Below are 21,373 nucleotides of genomic sequence, written 5' to 3'. Positions count from 1 at the left end.
AAAAAAGACTTAATTAACATGAAAGTAAAATTTTGTTCAACATACATTAAGTTATTCTTACATGTTCACCATTCTTTTACTTAATTTTAAAGCTCTATCCTTGGATATGAAGCCAATAATTAGTTACAATGCAAGTTAAAAATACCAAATTTATACGTTTTCATTTATTTAAATTTAAATTAGTTACATCTTTCTTTTCTTCACATACTCCAACTTACTATTACAATATTCTTCATCTACTTGAATTCAAAGTAGTTTCTTCATGGATAAATAGAACCAATTTTCTTTTCCTTATGTTAATGTAAATAATTTTAAAATAATTATACTCATTCCATTGATATCTTCCATAACTTAAATTATTTAAAAAAAAAAAGTAGAATCTTTTTTTATTTATCGGATTTTAGTTTGTTCTTATTTATTATCAACTCACCCACTTGAATTTAAATTTACATTCTCCCCAGAGAAAAAAAAAATGTAAATTATGATCCAAACAACCTCTTTGATTTCCATCATACTTTAACTTAATCTTTAATATTCTTTATCTACTTAAATTTTAAGTTACTTCTTCAAACATTCTTTTCTTCCTCATAATATAAATGATTACAACATATTTATACTTATTCCATTGACGTCTTTTCTATCCTTTCTTTAAAAGCAATTGTCCCTGACCATCAATCAATTTGAAGTCTTTCCAATTCCTATGATAAAGAAGGAAGGAATATAAATTACATCTTTCAAAAAAAAAAAAACCGTAAATTATGATCTAAACAACCTCTTTGATTTACATCATACTTTAACTCAATCTTTAATATTAATTTGCTCACCTCATTCTGAGCATGAGATCAAATCTCGTCTTTTCAAGACTTAGTAACTCCTTAAAGTCACTCCAATTCGCCAACATCAAAGGTGCATATTGAATCCAAAGAGCTTGGAGTGTATTCAGTAGACCTCGAAGTGCATGCGTACCTTACCGTACAAATATTTCTGGTGAGAAAATTAAAGTAGTTCTGTGACTTTTCCTGTGGGTAAACGTGGGCGCCACATAGCTTTCTGCACAGCAAATAAAAGAATAAATCAATGATATTAGGAATTAGATGTTATATTTAATGTGTATTAAGATTAACGTTATTTCGAAGTAATTTTAGGATTATGTTTTTATATATACAATGGATTATTATGTATTTTTTATGAATGGTTTTATGTCTTATTTTTACACTTAATCACAAGTAGAATCATTATATTTTTTTCTAATTGTTGCATATATTGCATGGTTCAATGTGGTTAATTATATGGTGGATATTTTATTCAATATTTTTAGGGGGAAACGTTAAATTGTGTTTTACTTATTTTAAATTGTGAGACAACTATATGTATAAAATACATGATATTTCAATAGTCCATAATAGTGCAAGATAGTGCATCTAAATTTAACCACATACTTTTCACATAAATTTAAAAGTAAATACATAGTTAAATCATGAAATAATATCTTGTTCAAAAATGTTATCTACAGGGACAGTGTTTTATAAAACGGTTATTGGTTGAGATGCTAGTGGTATAATTACAATGTTAGAGGCATATTGACACATAAAGAAAGGGATTACAAAATCAATTTCTTATAAATTTATTACACCATTTTAAGAAAAACTAAAGTAACATGTTAATACATAACAAGCTTTGTGCTAACTCAAATGACCTAAATATCTCTTTCCATGTCATTACTCAACACCTTTTGGCTATGTACAAGTATGGAAAAATCTTCCTTTTCAAAATCTACTTTTTCACACTCAATCATAAATTTAATTTGACCATCCATCTCAACCATTAAATATATTTTTCTATAACTTACCCTTTACCATTTCTCTTCAAATGCATTCTTTTTCAATAAGCCAAATTTAATATGTATTTTTTGTATATTAAAAAGACAACAAACAACCCTCTAAGAGGGAGATTAAAATTCCTCCTACATAAACATATAGCTTACTAATAAATAACATTAATACTCAAATTTTATTTTATATGACACATGTACTTATGACATTATGAATGATAAATAAATAAATGTGCTAAAATAAATAAGTGTATTAAAAAAAAAAATAGAATAGTGAAGTATTTAATTGCAAAAATTTATACCCATTAGATATTGATTCATCATATATACAAGAACTTTACCGAAGTTTAGATGAATTCTTTTGAATTTTTGAATGACTTGTCTATTTCCTTAGATAACTTGTGTTATTGAGGAAGTAACCACAAAACTATAAATTCTAGTAAATGCTTGGATCTAATCTATACTTATACAAAGCTCTTATACTGAAAATGCTCTTAAAACCAGTAAAGAATGACTGTAATAAAAAATTAAATTTAGTATGTAAATTTTATTTAAAAAAATTAAATTTAGTATGTAAATTTTATTTAAAAAAATTAAATTTAGTATGTAAATTTTATTTTAATTGTGTGAGATTGGATTAACGATTATAGATAATGTAAATAGATTAAACTTATATATATATATATAAACAAAAGAGAAAATTTGTATTCATTAATATTGAAATAGCATAATATATAATCAACATACATTTATAAATTTTTTAATAGTATTATACTATCATTTACATACCTTATAAAAATATTAAAAATATGATACAAAAATACTAACACACATCTCCAATATATAGACAAAGAATGAACTAAAAGTACAAATGATTTCACCAATACCATTGTATCATGTAAAATTGAGATAAACTAATAAAATTAGAATTATCAATGTATTTTATATTTATTATTTTTATAATTTAATAAATTATTAAATATGTGTTTTCAATAATAAGTTTAAGAGAAGAATTGTGATTGTTAATTTTTTTTGAAGATGTGGGATGGATGGAATGAAAATTCACTTTTCATTTGAATATCCCAAGATTAGTTTATGTACACTTTTGTATTGCACTTATGCACTCTTGAAGATAAAAATTAAATAAATATAATTAAATAATTTTTTTAGAAAAATGAATTCTATGATAATATTTGTAATAAATAATATTTATTTTAAAACAATTATAAGTTCTTTTTTCTTATATAATTACTTCTTTACTTATCTATATATAAAATTAATAGTTTTAATATATATATTAAAATTTATTATTCATATAGAAAAATAAAATGACTTTTCAATTATAATATTTCTTTAAAATAGTAGACATCTTAACGTCTAATTAAACAATATCTAAGAATATAAATTTTAAAAACCTATATAAAAATTATTCTAAGAAAATATCAATCTCATCTTTAATAGAAAATTCAATATAAATCCTTCAATTTATATTAAATATTTTTAAATAAATATATTTAAAATATCTATCCTAATTATTATATATTTATAATTTGATAAAAAAAATTAATTAATTTATATAATACAGTTATTTCATTAAACAAATAAACCTTTTTATTACAAAATAACTCCAAGTAGTATTTACTAGAGGATAAGATAACCATTTACAATGGCAAAAGGCTTTTGTGTTGCTGCTCAAGATTAAAAATTGAAGGACCACACTGTGACGTGTTGATAGATTTTGTAACCACCGTGTTATATTCTCTCTTCTTTTCATGGTGAATAACTTGTTAGTGCTGATTAATTTAAGCCTTTTCGTGCCTTTGCTTTATCTCACACTTATATCACAAGTCTCATTTTACATATTATAAATAATTCGTTGCCCAAGTTTGAAATCTGTCCAGCTCTCCCAGCATACAGGTTAGTGGTCATTCTAGTCTTTTGAGTCTTATTAGATGTCTGCAACTATTTGACTATGCTCTGCTCATGCGCTTCGAGCGATCTTGAGTAGCAGAAAAAATAATTGCTATCGTATTTTTAGGATATTCAAAAGCCATAACAGTTGTATCCCGCTGTTTAATCCATCCCGAGCCATTCCAAGTCGCTTCGTCAAAGCTGTATCAATTCATACTGAAATATTCTTCTAGCAATTGCACTGTGCTGTGTCTCTGCGTAATCTCATTTTAGTCTGCCAATTTTCTATGTCGGATCTCTCTTCAACCTCAATGAAAAGATTTGAAGAAACTGTCCATGCCATGAACGAGAAGTCATCTCTCCCTGAAGAGGAAGAGACGCTCACCATGCCTGTGTCTGTCGATGGAGGTATGAATGCAAGCGCATTTGTGCAACCGCTTTCTCCCAATCTGTTTAGGGTGATGCGTATTGTCCCCGACAAGCAAGATTACAGCTTTGTTGAAAAGATTCAGCTTCCACAAGATGAAGTTCTAGGCCTCTGTAATAAGCTTGTGCCCTCTTCTGCCTCGGCTTACTCGGGTGAGCCCCCCCGGGTTCGTATCAATTTCAATTCACTCAATCAACTAGGCTTACCGGTGGTCGGGTTCTATGGAGATAAGAACATGCTCATACGCACTTTCCGCAAGGAAAGTCTTGTGGATGACTCTGTTCTTGCAAAGATGGAAGGAGGACTGTTCGAACCAGGATTCTACGTCAGTCTTGCTGATAAGGTAAGCTACGCAGTAGTTTTTTACTGGCATGAAGGTGAGAAATTGAAGCAGGCTTCTAGAAAAGATGTGTCTTGCAATTTTGTCAGATACCTGGTTGAACTATGTGATAGCGTATATGTTTGCGTGGAAGGGAGTTATCCCTTTGAAGCTCTGGCCTCTTCTGCAACAAGCACCAGCTCAAAAACTAAGCGCACGAAAAGGATTCAAGTCTCCAGTGTGAAGAACTCGGAGAATGATGTGGAGCTTTTGCTTGGTTATAATGTAAGAATTGACGGAGGAGCGAATAGTGAGAAAGTTTTCTTTGAACCGAGTTCAAATTTTCAAACTGTTAATAATAATTATGATGGAACAGCAGTGTTCTGCGAAGGGTATCACCACTGTTGTTTCCTGACAACAGAGAAGAGAGCTCCATGGACTTCTAGAAAAACAGAAGAGGTGTCTATGAAAGCTTCTGGGTTTGGCAATATGCTTAAACGCTGGTCGTCGACTTCTAATGTTGATTACTCCAGACTGAATAACAGGGAATTCATAGACCTTCTAGAAAATTGTCAGCCCCAAGATTTTGAGATGTACACTAAGTCTAAGAAATCTCCTGAGACAAGAGAGTCAGCGATAAACATTGCACAGTTTCAGAAGTTTGAGAAATGTTTTCTCAGTGCTATTCCAGAATTCTGCCCACATGTTCTCTTTGTGGGCGGCGAAACAACAGTAGAGCCGAATTCATGCTCTGATGGCGAGAGGCTTAAGCAACTGCATCAAGAACTTTCAGCTATTTTAGCAGGGAAAGATAGTGTTAGCAATGGAGATGGGACGTTGCTGCTGCTCGGATCCGACATCAAGTTCAAATTTAGTGACGCTGAGCATGTGATTACTGTTGAAAGTTTGGGTCAAGGAAAGCCGACAACGCCTTTTATCTCTTATAGACAAGAAGTGCATGCCAAATGTTCCAGTAAGTGTACCTGCTCCAGAAAGATCGACGAAAATTTGAAGTTTCTACAACCAACAAAAGGCATGAAAGACTTCCCACTGTCAGGTGAGTTTGTTAAAATTGAATTCATTCCTGTTAGTAATAAATCAAATACTAAGGAGGCAAAGGATATTGAAGTGGAGGTTCGTCTAGAGAATGCCTCTTATTCTGCAATCCGTAGTTGGGTAGAAAACGTGGTTCCTAATGAATTAACAAGCCTCGAAAATTATATAGTTTTCACTGCCTTCTTGTTGGCTTCTGACAAGTCTCTAGGTCAAACCTTTATCAAAAACCATTTGAGCAAAAGAAACATGCAAAGTCTGCCATCCTCTTTCACAGTTCCGTTTGAGAAGTTCTGTAGTGTCCACTCCGCTCAGTCCACATACGATCTAGATGCCCTCTTATCTAATGACAATCTCAAAACCGTATGTTGTGAAGTCTACAAGGACAATAAACTCAAGTTTTGTGAAAACATAAAGGAGCTGTGGACTAGTTTGTTTGGTAAAGGGGGAAGTTTTGCCAACAGTCGACTGAGAGACGTGGAGGATGAGTTTGTAAAGGAACTGAAGAAGAAAATGTCAGCGTTAAAGGACGACAACTTAGTGACCAGATTTATTGAGGAAGTTACTGTTGAACCTCAGGCACGTTCACGTTGGCCATGGAGTTCTCAGCCCGTGCAACCAGAGCTGAAGGTGAAATTTTCAACAGTGGAGGAACATCGGTTAGAGATTGTTTATAAAGTATGTGAGCTGACTCCAAAGAAAAAAGACATAGATGAGGCTAATACTATCTCCGGGCGTCCAATTGTTCCAACATGTGGAGATCCAGTTGAGTTAGCAGCCATTAATCCTCAAAATGAAAGATTACACAAAGTTGTCGTCCTCAAGTCCCGAGAGCTGATTGTTTTTGTTCACAGTATTAGGGATTCCTCTATGTACCTGTACCGTTGTCCCAAGATTGGTGTCAACATAAATGGCATGGATCATCCTATTCATACATTTAGGAGGGGAATCGATTTGTTGGCTGTAGATGAAGCTACCAGATCTATCGCTCTCTATGAAAAAGAGGCATCAAAGATTGCAATATATAAGTTTGATGAGTCATTTAGAAAGGTCTATTGGAGTGGAGTTGAGGTCAATCTGGAATCATTTAGTGGGAGCAAGACCATTGTATGGATGCATTTAATTCCAGGAAAAATGGAGCTGCTCCTAGTTGATGACACCAACCGAGCAAGAGTGGCTGAAATCCATGAGAAGCCGATGATGAAGGCAAAGCATATTCCTCTCCCTTTGCAGCAGCACACTTTGAGAGCATGCATTTCTGTTGACGGCTATTTCTTCCTCGTCTTCAGGCAGTTGCAAAGTCAGAGTGATGAGATTCATGTAAGTCCTGAAAACGTACTTGATGTTTATGTTCTGGGTGATACCATGAGCTACTTGAAGACAATCCCTTTGAATGCAAGAGAATGCAGTAGTATATCTGATTTGGAACAATTTGGGGCGAAATTTACGAAATTCGGAGCACAAACTCAGCTTTTGCTATATAGTCCTGTAGATGCTCCTGGTATTATCTTTTCCCGTATTGTGAAATGTTCTTTAGCTAAGGAAGTTATGCAGTTGCAACAACTAGATCAGATTAAAGCTCCAGAAGATGAAACAGAAATTGCTTTGTCCTGCCCGTATTTGGGTTACATATATCACATTTTTGACAAGTTTGCAACAACACCTAAGTTGTTTCCAGAAGCCAAGAAGCATATAACATTCAATGTGGTACTGGAAAGTAGCAGATCAAATCGCTCCAACAATGAGGCATGTCTGAAGTATTTGAAAGCACTTATTAGACAACTGAAGGTTGGAAAAGATAAAGACTTTTCGAGTATGGAGATCAGATTTGAGGTGAAAAATGAAGAGAATTGCCCAATTTCAGCTGCAACAGAGCGGGAGACACAAATGAAAATGGGAACGTGGGTTCGCAAGCTCGTTTGCCTCGTTCCCATCCAAATAGCTCGTGCAGAAAACAATGCAATGGTAGCTCTCAAGGATGGACTTCAAATACCCCCTGATGTTAGCTATGTGGACAGTGTATCTCTCTCTAGCTCTATGCGGTTTGGGTTCTATGATGCTGTTCTTAGCAGTTGGAAGGACCAGATTAAGGTGATATCTTCCATGGGAAAGCAAAGTAGCGGGAAGTCATATTTGTTGAATCATCTGTCAGGGTCTCTTCTAGATGTTGCAGGTGGGAGGTGCACAGATGGAGTGTGGATGACCATTGTAACGGGCGAAGATGGAGATGGCAGCGGGGGTAGCCGTTGCTTGTATGTTCTGTTAGACTTCGAGGGGCTTGGCAGCTTTGAGAGAAGCGAACAAGAGGATATGCTTCTCTCCGTTCTTAATGCCGCTGTAAGCAACATCACAATATTCAACAAAAAGGTATGGCATTTCTTTCTAAACACACTCTTTTCTACTATTTTTGCTTAATATCTACGGCCTTTACATGCGATGCCATGACTAGAGGCGTAAAGGAAACTCAATTTATGTGAAACATAAAACATGAATAATGTGCTAAAATAGATTAAATGCATAGAAATATTTTTGGAATTTATATCCCTTATGATATTATATTTTAGACTTTTATAAAATGTTTCAATTTTTTTTATTTCCTTTTCATTTTCATATCTGCTCTTAATAAAATATGATTATTAATTAGCTAACACATTATTCATGTTTTATGATTATTAATTAAAATATGATTATCAATAGAATAAGGATATTGAAATTTGATTTAGAGTATACGCAACTAGATTAAATACATTGCATGCTCACTATCATGACCATCAAACTCATTTGTCTTCCACCTTTCTTTTTTACCCAACAAATTTTAAGTTATAAATATATTATAAAAACCTTTCAAAAGATTTATAAACTCAATAGTCCAAACTTGTGTTAACTTGATAAATAAAAAAGGCACCTTTAATTTAAATTTGTTTCATTGAAAATATGCCTTTACAATGTGATACTCAAAGTAAAACCTTCAATCATACAAATAATATATATATACATATATATAGACATTACGAGTTTATTGTTTTACCTTTTGGGCTTACCAACACCCCAACAACATTCATGAACTTGAAGAATAGAGTGTTTCATGGTTGCCTTGACACATTTGTGCTAATGTTCTTAGACGATATCCTGATATACTCTAGGAATTAGGAAGAGCATCTACGAAACTTACAAATAGTCCTACAACTCCTATAGGAGCACAAATTGTACAGAAATTTTTCCAAGTGTACTTTCTTTCAGAAAGAGGTGTAGTATCTAGAGCAAATAATCTCTACTAAGGGTATAGCCATGGATCCAGCTAAGATAAAGCCATTCCAGAATGGCCAACCCCTAGAAACATTCAAGATGTAAGAATCTTTATGTGCTTGGTAGGTTACTACACGAAGTTTGTAATGAACTTCTTGTGCATAGCATATCCCATAACTTCACTTCAAAGAAAATGAAACAGGTTTGAGTGGACCGAAAGGTGCTAGAATGCTTTAAAACTCCTCAAAGAGAAGCTAGCCATGACACCGATATTAAAAAATTTACAAATCTAGAGGGACATTATATATGACCATGACTTTAATAACTATAAAGATGTTCAATTACTATGATAGTCAACTCATCTGCTACTTTTTATCAATTAAATGTCAAATCATATAGATATACAAAATTTATTTAACTTCAAAAATTTAAGAAAAAGGAAGTACACTTGATAATGCATAAATAATAGCAATCAATAGAATAGTGTATAGTAGGTAGATTTTTGCAGCACTATTTTAAATACACTTGAATAACTTTGGCACTTATTTAAACCAAGTACCAATACCTTCAAAAATATTTTCAATGCCTTCAAATATTGACAATAAAAAATACCAACAAAATAATATTCTTCAATGCCAAAGCAATAACATTCAACACTAATATAGACTTCTCAACAAGATTAAATATCAAGGACATATTCAAGCAATTTTTCACATCAAATTTCATTTTTCAATCACCTTAATTTTCAAAACAGGTTCAAATGTCCAATAAGATATAGATTCAGTGTATTTCAAAATAACTCTAGTAATAATGTTAACATCCAATGAATTATTTGATTTCAACAAATGTGAACATATCCTACCTAACTAGTACATAAGATTTGTTTTATAGAAAAATGCCAAAGAATGAAAAAATAAATTAAAGGATAACCTTTTAAAATCAATTGTCTAGCTATACATTCATAATAATAATTTATATTTATCAATTATCAAATATTAAAAAAATACCATCAAATAATATCTTCTATTACAAGAATACCTAATTTAACACTATAATAAAAATTAAGATAGAGAAATTTTTTACTCAAAATTATGTGTATATGTATATGTATAATATATATACATATACATGCATATGTGTGTGTATGTGTAAGACCACCTCTTAACTTTTCCAACAAAAACTTCTGATAAACATATGAAAATTTATTAGTCAACATATTAGCATGAAAACATAAATACATAGGTACTACGTTATTGAGGGATGCATCGCTAGGCCTAGAACCAGTGTCCCCATCCTAGTGACATTCCCCAATCATCCCCAATTTGCACAAAAACACTAAAAACATCTCTCCAAAATCCAAGGATGGTGATGATTGGTTTTGGGGATGTTGTGTTATCCTAGGGATGGCACAGGATGCCTGAAACATCCTTGATGCCACTCCTTATATTTATAATAAAAAGGTATTCTTAGAATGTTTATGTGGGCCCCTACCTCCTAGGTGCTAATGATATCTATGTACTTGATAAAACTTCAAAGTGCTTTTAGATCTTTGGATGTCATTAACACCTATTGGGGCCTATAATGTAATGTTTTGAGTACCTCTAATGGGTGGTGTACAACCTTAATACCATGATGTACCAAGTGTTTCAAACCTTCAGGCCTAGCATGTGATGCTAGGTAAGAATCACTCGACTTTCCTTGGCTTTGGAATGTTGTTAAGGTTTTGGGGTGTTTCTAGTTAGACACAATCTTGGTGAGTGATGTTCTTGCTAACTTAAATAATGTTGAGTGCCCCTTGTGGCTATTTTTACCTGCTATAGTAGTAACTTAGTATATTTGACTTGATTATCAAACCAACAAAGTGATGGGGTATTTTAAGATCTTGTATTGACAATTATTACACAACAAGTTGATTTTCCTTTTTTTGATAGAGTTTGAGATGTAAGTAGTATGCAGTGAGGGTGTTTTAAGGAATTTCCTCATTTTGAGTGTGTCGGATGGAACATCCAAGGGGTGTGAGCATGCTTCCCGGGACTACACCAGTAGTAATCATTGATATTTCAGGCCTGCAATTGATGTTGCTAGCTTGCAAGGAGTTTGTAGGGTTGTTGTGGTTCATCTCAACACTTGTTTGCAAAGTAAATCATTGATTTTTTCTTTTTCTGTGGGGTTAATGTACTTAAGGAAACTTGGGAATAGAGTTGCATAGTGTCATTGATTTTAGTCCATGCTTCAACATTGTGGTCTTTGTATTAAGTCTTATAACTACAATATATCATTGTTCCATGTTATATGTTGATCTTATCCATTTTTAAAAAATTGAAAGAAAAATCTAGCATAGTTATTACAGTAACCATCCTAGATTGCTTTTTATTTATTACCAGTAAGAATCATCAACATAAACTTGGCAACAATGAAATAGATATCATTAGGAACTGATATAAGTTTACCTCTAAGCTCCTAATTTTTTTAATATCACATGCATATTAACAATGAGTTCTAAAAGCACTTTGAATTAGTATTAATATTTGGAATTTTGAATTAATGTCACACTATCTTCTCAATCGAACACAATTATTATATGTTAAGATTCTATTATGTATATATGTATGTTTTATCTATTATTTTGTACAAATATTAAAAAAAATATATATTTTTGAATTTTTAGAAAATTTAATAACCATCTCTTATACCCGTACCCGCGTACCCGTCCCCGTCCCGAAAACTCCGAGTAATATAGCACAAGTACAAATTTTATAAAATGGTATTTTTAAAAGCAAACTTTTTTTTTCTAATTGTTAACATTCATTTGATGTGATAGGATTTCCACTTAGATAAGGACACGGAATCTGCTTTCAGCCGGTTCCAAAGTGGAATAAATTTACTGAAGCAGGACAAAAAGTTATTTAAAGGTCTATTCTACATTGCAATCAAGGATGTGGATAAATCCGATGTAGATGATCTTATCCAAGAATTCTACGACAAGATATCACAAATATGCATCAAATCGCCAGAGAATTTCATTTCAAAAATGTATGATGGCAAGGTGGAGATTGCTGCTATGGCTCCTTACAATAAATCTGAGTATTATAAAGAGAGCTTGACTGAGCTAGCAGAAACAGTGGCAAACAGAATTGATTTTTGCTATGATAATGGATTCACCTTTCTGAGGGATCTGAAGCTTATTATAGCTCAAATTGCATCCAAAGACTGGACTTCTATTGACAGCAAGCGAGTTGCTGTAACAGTTGATATTCTGAGGAGAAATCTTTCCCCTGCCGTCCAAATGGGATGTCTGTCTGTGACAAATAAGAATGAAGAGTTGCGGGTGCTGGATAATTTCGACACACAAGAAGAAGTTCCTGATTTTCCTGTTGTTGTAGGGGATATTTCATGGAACATCAAAGATTCGGGCCTCTCTCTTTACCCGGGTACAGAATCAGCAACTCCGATTACTGTGAGAGACACTTTATCCCAAATCAGGTCAAAACTGGAGATGGTTTTACCTAGGAATGGTAGAAGCGGCGACGAGTGGCATTCTTTGTTCCAGAAGTTCCTAGAGGCGCTGGCAGACAGAAGGCGTGACAGAGTTCAACAATGGATAAGTTCAAACACTGTAGACTTCAGTGATAGTGATGAAGTGCAAAGGTTGAAGCTAGAGGCCAATGTAGCTCTTGGCGAAGTAAAGCAAGGCTTATCAGTTTGTGGATGCAAATGTTCCATTTGCTTTTGGAGATGTGTGATGGAGAAGAGCCATGATAACCAACATGATTGCATGGGTAGTCATTCATGTACAGAAAGTTGCACTTATTGTGCTCGAGAAGGAAACATCTTAAGCTCATGTGGGGATTTGGCGGGGCATGAAGGAGCTCATGACTGCAAAGAGAAAAATCATACTTGCGGTGAGAGATGTTTCTTATATGGGACGTCTTTGAATTGTAATGAGGTATGTTCTCTGAGGCCTGGGCACCAGGGCCAGCACAAGTGTAATTCTCCTCAACACACGTGCAGCACAAAATGTTCTCTTCCAAGCTGCAATAATCCTTGTGCTGTGGCGATTGAATCCGCCCATAAAAGGCATCAGTGCCATGAGAGATACTGTCAAAGGAAATGTATGATTAATGGGTGCAGCAGGAGATGTGGAGTTGAAGATCATTTCCATGATTTGGATCGAAATGCAGAGCACTTGTGTGGGAATGAGCATGTCTGCACCGAAGAATGCGAGATGCTCGGAATATGTGAAATCTTTACTGAGCTTGTGAAACAAACCCGGGTTTTTCAGGGCCAAAGGGGATCTTTTGAGTATGAAGTTGTGTCGGAGCAAAATGGCCTGCGCAAAGGCTGTTGCATTCCCATTCCTCCCTACCAAAGAAATCATGAAGGTCCGCATGTTCACACAAGCAAAGACGACTCTGTCCACTACTGTGACACTAGATGTCAATCTTGTGGTTACTTCTGCCAGCGCCCAATAGGTCACTCAGGCTTGCACGATACAGTGCATGGAAATATGAGAAATGTAAGATTCATTTCAGAGGGCGAAGATATTGATATTCAAGATCGCAGGTATAAATGGGGAGAGACAGGGATAGCAGAAATGTGTAACATGTATTGCAAGAAACAGGGTCGAGGACATATCCACCTGGTTCCATGCCCTGGTCAGGTCGAGGGCAAATGCACCAGAAATCTCTATGATGGTTCGAGGCACGAAACTGTGAGGTATGGACCTGATGTGCATGTTCCAAAAGATGAGATGACTCATGAGACTTTCTGGAAATATGTTAGATTTAATGATCCTTGCACGGAAGAAGAGAGGGAAGGGTTTGACCTTTGTAATCACTTTTGTAAATCTGAGGAGCATGAGTCAGGTCCTTCTGCTAAATCATATTGCACCGAGAAACTGTGGCATCCACCTATCAAGAGAAGTGGACAGAATTTGAGCTCTGCAGGGTATATAACTGATGATGGCCATCATTTTCCTTGTGATCATTCTAAGAATGTCCCTCACCATGTCATATTTATCATTGACAAATCGGGTTCGATGGAAACCTCAGACTGTATGCCCACCATGGTAAAGTTTGATGCACACAAATATAGGCTTGGATGCGTCTACGAGGATATTCTGAGGTTTATGGCAGTCCGACTTAGAACGGTTTCTGATGATTCTATGTCTGTGGTTCTGTTTGATGAGAGCGCAATTGTAGCGATAGAGATGGAGGATATGAAAGAAAGTGTTGTTGATCGCCTTCTTCCATATCGCCCTGGTGCGGCAACTACCTACTCATCAGGCTTGGATGCTGCAGAGAAAATATTAATAAAAGGATCCCGACACCCCTCTGTGAGCGTGAAAAAGCCTGTTGCTATCTTCCTTAGCGATGGGGGGAACAATGGGGGAGGGGATCCTCTTTATTATGTAGGCAGAATGAAAATAGCAGAGCCTAGAATTATACTTCACACAATTATGTTTGGAAAGGATCCAGCAACGCACATCTTGATCGAAATGGCAAAGAAAGGAGGTGGAACCTTTGATCAAACATTAGATGAGATTCAGTTGGCCCGTAGCTTTGAGAATCTGGCTGAAAGTCTCAAACCCCGAGTTGCAGCCTTGATGTAAGGCACCGCCTGCTTGATCTGCTTTTTTTGGTATGTTTACGTACCACCTGCTGCGCCTATGGAATCATCCGTTATGGTTTTGTGTTGGTTATATGTTTTGAACTCTGATACTTTGCTAGGCCCAGCATTTAGATTATGTACCCTGGGCGCTTCAGAAGCTAAGGTGTATGAGTCATGGGCTTTGTTGTAGGTTGCTTATGTCTCCATTAATCATCTTGTGTGTGGAGCACTGGAATGATATATTTTTAATATGTTTGAAACATTTTTACATAATAAGTATCTAGAAATATAAATATCACTATACTCTTCTACAAGTTTTTTCTTGGTTTTCACATCATATTCATTTATTTTTTCTTCTCACATTAAATTCATAATAACAATTGGGGTGTCATTATTATTTTAATTTTTCATATTTATAAAGTTTATTCTCATTCAAATAAAGATAGTACTATAATTTTTAAAGTAAAGCTATGCAATATTTGTATATTTTAAAAAATTATGTTCTTTTATTTTTCTTCAATCTAAATTAAGTCATTTTTATCTGATTATTTCATTTTTCATCTTTGTATACTTTTTGACATTTGTCATCCTGATGATGGATCATAGAGTGTGATCCAAAATGTTGATGCAAAAATTCTCACATAATTTAATCGGAAAGCAACTGGTTACTATCACATGAATTGTGGAAACTTAATGTTTGCTGCCATCAAGTTGAAAAAGAAATCAAAGTAATAACTAATTTTTAAGATTTTTAATCAAGAAAACATGAAATAGGTAGTGCAACTATTCCTATATTATTTTTTAGTACTTTTTAGATATAGATAATAAATATATGTAAAAAGTTGATAAAGGTAAACCATTAGACTAGGGATTATATACATCATAAATTTTAGACTATGAATAATAATAAATATACAAGAACCACAATGGTATATTTAGAAATTGTGCAAGTTTTCTTGAGCAACTCTTGTGGGTTGGGTTTGGTTTTGTGTGGCTAATGGTTTTATTTTTGTCTTTTCTTTGAGTTTTTTGTGATATAAGGGTGGGGCCTCTTTCAAAACCTTTTTTAATTCTTTATCGAAAAACAATCATAATCAAAATTTTAAAATACTCAACCACAAAGGAACTAATGGATAATGAAAGAAAATTCATTAAAGAATAGTTATATTATCCTCTCCATAATTTAAAAATTCCAAAACCTTCTTGTTTCCGAGAATTTGATTGAGTAGACTTTTACCTTGAATTTTATCACTACTAACTTGGCTATGTAGACTTTAAAGAGTATGTTTCTCTTCATAGTGTCCCCTTAGGATCCCTTGGCTCTATTTGAGAAATCATTTATACTTTAAATGCTTGCACTCCCAAGGCAAATATAGACCAATGGAGATACAAAAATAATATTATTGATATATAATCAAGAAGATAGTTTCTCTTAAGAAAGAACTCATTAGAACTAAATTAGATACTAAATATTGTCTTTTTGAAATTCTTAGAGGTATAATATGTGATAGCTACTTATAATTGTCATTTTTCTATTGATAAAAAAATTTAGATAGGGAAAAATTTACACATGCATGGAAAAGAATGAAATTCAAGTAATGGATAAAATAATTTGATGATAAAGGAATGGATAGGTACTAAATGGTGGGAAAAAAACACATCAACCAACAACATATCATACATAGATTTTTGATAGTACAGATACACTTGTAAATGCCTCCTTACACAAGGATGTCTCTTAATTTTATGGTATGCTACTTGTGACTAGCAAGAATAGCATTTTCTTATTTTCTTAGGAATTTTTTAAAATTTAAATAGTTTTGTAGTAGTTAGGGAGAGAATTTAAACATATTGTCAATGAAATATTAATAAAAATAAGGGTAAGTGCACTAAGTTGTGGTACCAAAAAGGTGCCACTTTTTATCTTTTCATAAAAATGTGTCATTGGCATGAAAAGGTCGTCCAAACCTATGGGTTGGATGCCCAAGGCAAATCCAACCCAAAGGGTTGGTATTCTCCCAAGAAAACCATTTGGCGAGCACCAAATATGGCACTCGCCAAATGCAAAATTTTGAATTTTCACATTTGGCACACGCCATATGTGAAAAGTCATTTTTTTGCATTTGGCGAGCTCTAAATTTGGCACGCACCAAATGTTTTGCATTGTCTAATGTGAATGTTTTGTGAGTGCGTAGATTTTCCAATCTAGGCACAAGTTATATCCACCCCCGAAGGAGAATATATACATAAAATATAACATTTAAGTATAGCTCTATAGGACTTATAATGTAGATTCTAGTTTTTAGAGGATCATATAAAATTTCAGACTTAGTCAAATTTTAGTAATAAGCATGTCAAATTTCAGTAATCAACATGTTCCTAGTAGCATTCTTTAGCTATGTATCTCACTCTCTTTATCTTCTCCAAACTCTAGTCCTATCTCTCTCCCTCTCTTGTCTCTCTCACTTCTCTATCCTTGACTCTCTCCCTCTCTCTTCTCTCTCACTCTCTTATTGTTTCTCTCCCCTCCCACTCCTTTCTCTTGGTCACTACCTATCCATTTTATCCTCTCTCTCCCCATATCTAGGGTTGTCCCTCCCTCCCTATTCACCTCACTGCCTCTCCCTCCCTATATTATTACCCACCTTTATTTCCCCCTCTAGGTTTCTCACTTATCTAATTGTCCACCCTCTAGTTCTCTACCTCCCTCTCCATCTTTCTCTCCCTTCTCCTTACCTCTCTTCCTTCTCCTTACCTCTATCTAGTTATGCTCTCTCTCTCTCTCTCTCTCTCTCCAAACCTATCTATCTGCTCATTCTCTAGGTCTCTCACTTCCTCCATGTCTACCTCTCTATCCATCTCCTCTTACTCATCTCTTTATTCTTCTATTCCCCCTCCCTCCCCTCTCTAGGTCTCTACCTTCCTTTCTTCCTCTCTCCCTCTCTATCTCCCTCTCCCACTCTCTCATCTTCTCTCTTCCTCTCCTATTCTCTATCTTCATTGTCTAGGTCATTACCTCTCCATCCCACCCTCTCTCCCCTCTCTAGGTTTCTCCCTCTCTTCCTCTCCACCTATCTACCTTTGCATATAGGTCTTGTTACCCACCTCTCTTTATCCCCCTCTATTTATCTCACTCCTCTCTAGCCATCTAGGTCTCTCACCTATCTATATTCCCCCTCTATAATTCTCTATGTCCCTCTCTACCTCTATCTCCCTCCTCCTTAAGCCTATCCCTTTATGAACTCCCTCATTTTCTCTTCCTCCCCTAACCTTTTTATCTCCTCCTTCCATAGGTCTCTCACTCCCTCCATGTCTACCTCTCCATCCATCCCCTCTTTCTCCTCTCTTTGTTATTCTATCTCTTCTCTTCTCCCTCCCTCCCCTTTCTAGGTCTCTCCCTTCATTTATTCCCCTCTCCCTCTCTACCTCCTCTTCCATACATACCCCCATATATATCTCACTCCCCCACTTTTTTATTCTCTCTTCCTCTTTTATTCTCTCTCTCTACATTTTAGGTCATCAACTCTCTATCGCCTCTCTAGGTTTATCACTTCCTTCTTCTCCACCTATCTACCTTTGCATTATGTCTCATTACTCACCTCTCTTTCCCCTCTCTATCTATCTCATTCCTCTCTCTTGTCATCTAGGTCTCTCATCTCTCTTTCCCAATATAGTTCTCTCACCTATCTATTTGTCCCCTCACTAGTTCTCCCCCTCTCTTCCCCTCTATCTCCCTCCCCCTTTACCCCTATTTATTTTTTAACTCTCTCCTCCTCTTCTCTCTTTCCCCACACCTCTCTATCTTCTCCTTCCCCAGGTCTTGTAGTCCCTCCATGTCTACCTCTCGCTCAATCCCCTCATACTCTTCTCTCTCTTTATTCTTTCATCTCTCCTCTTATCCTTCCCTCCAATTTATGGGCATCTTCATTATTTTCTTCCTCTCTCCCTCTCTATCTCCCTCTCCCTCCTTATCTCCATCTCTCTCTCCCTTGCCTACTAATTCTTATTCTCTCTTTATCATCTACATCATCATCTTTCCATCACACCCTCTCTACCCCTCTCTAGGTTTCTCCCTCATTCCCTCTCCACCTCTCTACATCTCCATCCATATCTCATTACCAACCTCTCTCTATCTCCCTCCATCTATCTCAACCCTCTCTCTCTCACCCTATATAGGTCTCTCATGCCTCTCTCCCCCTCTAGGTATCTTATATCCCTATGTAACCAATCTAGGTATGTGCATGAGCATGGTGGGCCAAATGACCCCTTAGGAAACCATTACTCTCTATCTTAGGACACAATATGACCTCTTAGGACAACATATGGTGTCGTTACAAGTCATATGGTGTGCTAAGGGGTCATATGGTGTCATTACAGGTCATATGGTGTCCTAAGGGGTCATATGGTGTCCTAAGGGGTCATTTGTTGTTTTATGACCCCTAAGGGCATCATATGACCCCCTAGGACACCATATGACCCCTAATAACACCATATGGCCCATAACAACACCATATAGTGTCCTAAGGGGTCATATGGTGTTCTATGACCCCTTATGACACCATATGACCCCTTATGACACCATATGGTGTCATTAGGGGTCATATGGTATCCTAAGGAGTCATATGGTGTCGTTAGGGGTCATATGGTGTCCTAAGGGGTCATATGGTTCCCTAATGGGCCATAGAATACCATATGACCCCTTAGGACACCATATGATCCCTAAGGACACTATAGGACACCATATGACCACTAATGACACCATCTTGTGTCTTAAGGGGTCATAAGGTGTCACAAGTGGTCATGTCATGTATTAGGATGGTAAAAGGGGTCATATGGTGTCCTAGGGGGTCATAGAACACCATATGACTTCTTAGGATAACATATGGTGTTGTTAGGGGTCATATGGTGTCCTAAGGGGTCATATGGTGGCCTAAGGGGTCATATGATGTCCTTAGGGGTCATAAAACACCAAATGACCCCTTAGGACACCATATGTTGTCGTTAGCCCTCATATAGTCTTCTAAGAGATTAGGTGGTATCCTAAGGGGTCATAGAACACCCTATGACACCTTAGGACACCATATGACCCCTAACGACACCATATGGTGTCATAAGGGGTCATATGGTTTCCTAGGGGGTCATATGGTGTCGTTAGGGGTCATATGGTGACCTAAGGGGTCATATGGTGCCCTAATAGGTCATAGAATACCATATGACCCCTTAGGATACCATATGATCCCTAACAACACCATATGTACTCCTTAGGACACCATATGACCCCTAACGACACCATATTGCCCCTTGAGGGGTCATATGGTGTCACAAGTGGTCATGTCATGTCCTAGGATGTTAAAAGGGGTCATATGGTGTCCTAGGGGGTCACCATATGAACCCTCGGGACACCATATGACCCCTTAGGACACCATATGGTGTCATTACGGCAAAGAATACCATATGACCCCTTAGGACACCATATGATCCCTAATGACACCATATGGTGTCGTTAGGGGTCATATGGAATTCTATGACCCCTTAGAACACCATATGACCCCGAAGACAACTATATGGTGTCTAAAGGGGTCATACGGTTTGGTTAGGGGTCATATGGTGTTATTAGGGGTCATATTGTGTCCTAAGGGGTCATATGGTGTTCTATGACCTCTTAAGACACCATATGACCCCTAATGAAACCATATGGTATCCTCAGGGGTCATATGGTGCCCATGGGGGTCATATGGTATTATATGACCCCTTAGGACATGTCATATCATGTCCTAAGGGGTCATATGGTGTTCTAAGGGGTCATATGGTATTCTATGACCCCTTAGGATACCATATGACCCCTAACATCACCATATGGTATCCTAAGGTGTCATATGATTTCATAAGGGGTCATATGGTGTCCTAAGGGGTCATATGATGTTATATGACCCCTTAGGACACCATATGACCTCATACAACACCATATAATACCTAACAATGCCGTATGGTGTTCTAAGGGGTCATATGGTGTTTTATGACCCCTTAGGACACCATATGACCCTTAATGACAACATATGGTGTCCTAAGGGCTCATATGGTATTCTATAACCCCTTGGGACACCATATGAGCCCTCGGGACACCATATGACCCATAAAAACACCATATGGTTTCCTAAGGGGTCATATGGTGTTCTATGTTCCCTTAGGATACCATATGACCCCATATGCCACCATATGACCCCTCATGATACCATATGGTGTCCTAAGGGGTCATAGAACACCATATGACTCCTTAGGACACCATATGACCCCTAACAACATCAGATGAACCCTTAGGAAACCATGTGGTGTCGTTAGGGGTCATATGGTGTCCTAAGGAGCCATAGAACACCATATTACCCCTTAGGATACCATATAGTGTCCTTATGGGTCATATGGTGTCCTAAAGGGTCATATGACCCCTAACAACACCATATGACATGTCCTAAGGTATTGTATGGTGTCGTAAGGGGTAATAGAACACCATATGACCCCTAAGGACACCATATGACCCCTTACGACACCATATGGTGTTTTTAGGGTTCATATGGTGTCCTAAGGGGTCATAGAACACCATATGACCCCTTAGGACACAATAAGACCCCTAACGACACCATATGACCCCTCAGAACACCATATGTTTGTCTTAGGGATCATATGGTGTCCTAAGGGGTCATATGGTATTTTATGACCCATTAGGACAACATATGACCCCTAACAAACACTATATGGTATCGTTAGGGGTCATATGGTGTCATAAGGGGTCATATGGTGTTCTATGACCCCTAAGACCACCTTATGGTATCCTAAGGGGTCATATGGTGTCATTAGGGGTCATATTATGTTGTATGACCCCTTATGACACCATATGACCCATAACGAAACCATATGGTGTCCTTAGGGGTCATTTTGTGTTCTATGACCCTTTGAGACACCATATGACTCCTTAAGATAG

The 21,373-nt window shown here is 36.1% G+C and overlaps 1 protein-coding gene across 1 annotated transcript; it reads left to right on the top strand.

Moving 5' to 3' along the window:
* The first annotated feature begins 3,743 nt into the window (after nucleotides 1-3,743).
* On the top strand, nucleotides 3,744-14,715 carry LOC131038020 (uncharacterized). The gene is made up of 2 exons (XM_057970285.2): nucleotides 3,744-7,908; nucleotides 11,609-14,715. The coding sequence occupies exons 1-2, from the start codon at nucleotides 4,030-4,032 to the stop codon at nucleotides 14,396-14,398; spliced, it is 6,669 nt and encodes a 2,222-aa protein (XP_057826268.2). The 5' UTR covers nucleotides 3,744-4,029; the 3' UTR covers nucleotides 14,399-14,715.
* Nucleotides 14,716-21,373: the final 6,658 nt, after the last annotated feature.

Source organism: Cryptomeria japonica, chromosome 7, assembly GCF_030272615.1.
Source record: "Cryptomeria japonica chromosome 7, Sugi_1.0, whole genome shotgun sequence".
Lineage (NCBI taxonomy): Eukaryota > Viridiplantae > Streptophyta > Pinopsida > Cupressales > Cupressaceae > Cryptomeria > Cryptomeria japonica.
Note: the sequence above shows the minus strand (reverse complement) of the source record. Positions and strands in the feature narration are given on the sequence as shown.

What these genes read in the sequence shown, in the direction of transcription:
- LOC131038020 (XM_057970285.2), top strand. Translation starts at nt 4,030, where the DNA reads ATGTCGGATCTCTCTTCAACCTCAATGAAAAGATTTGAAGAAACTGTC. An exon ending in TCACAATATTCAACAAAAAG is followed by an intron (nt 7,909 to 11,608) that starts GTATGGCATTTC and finishes TTGATGTGATAG; the next exon opens with GATTTCCACTTAGATAAGGA.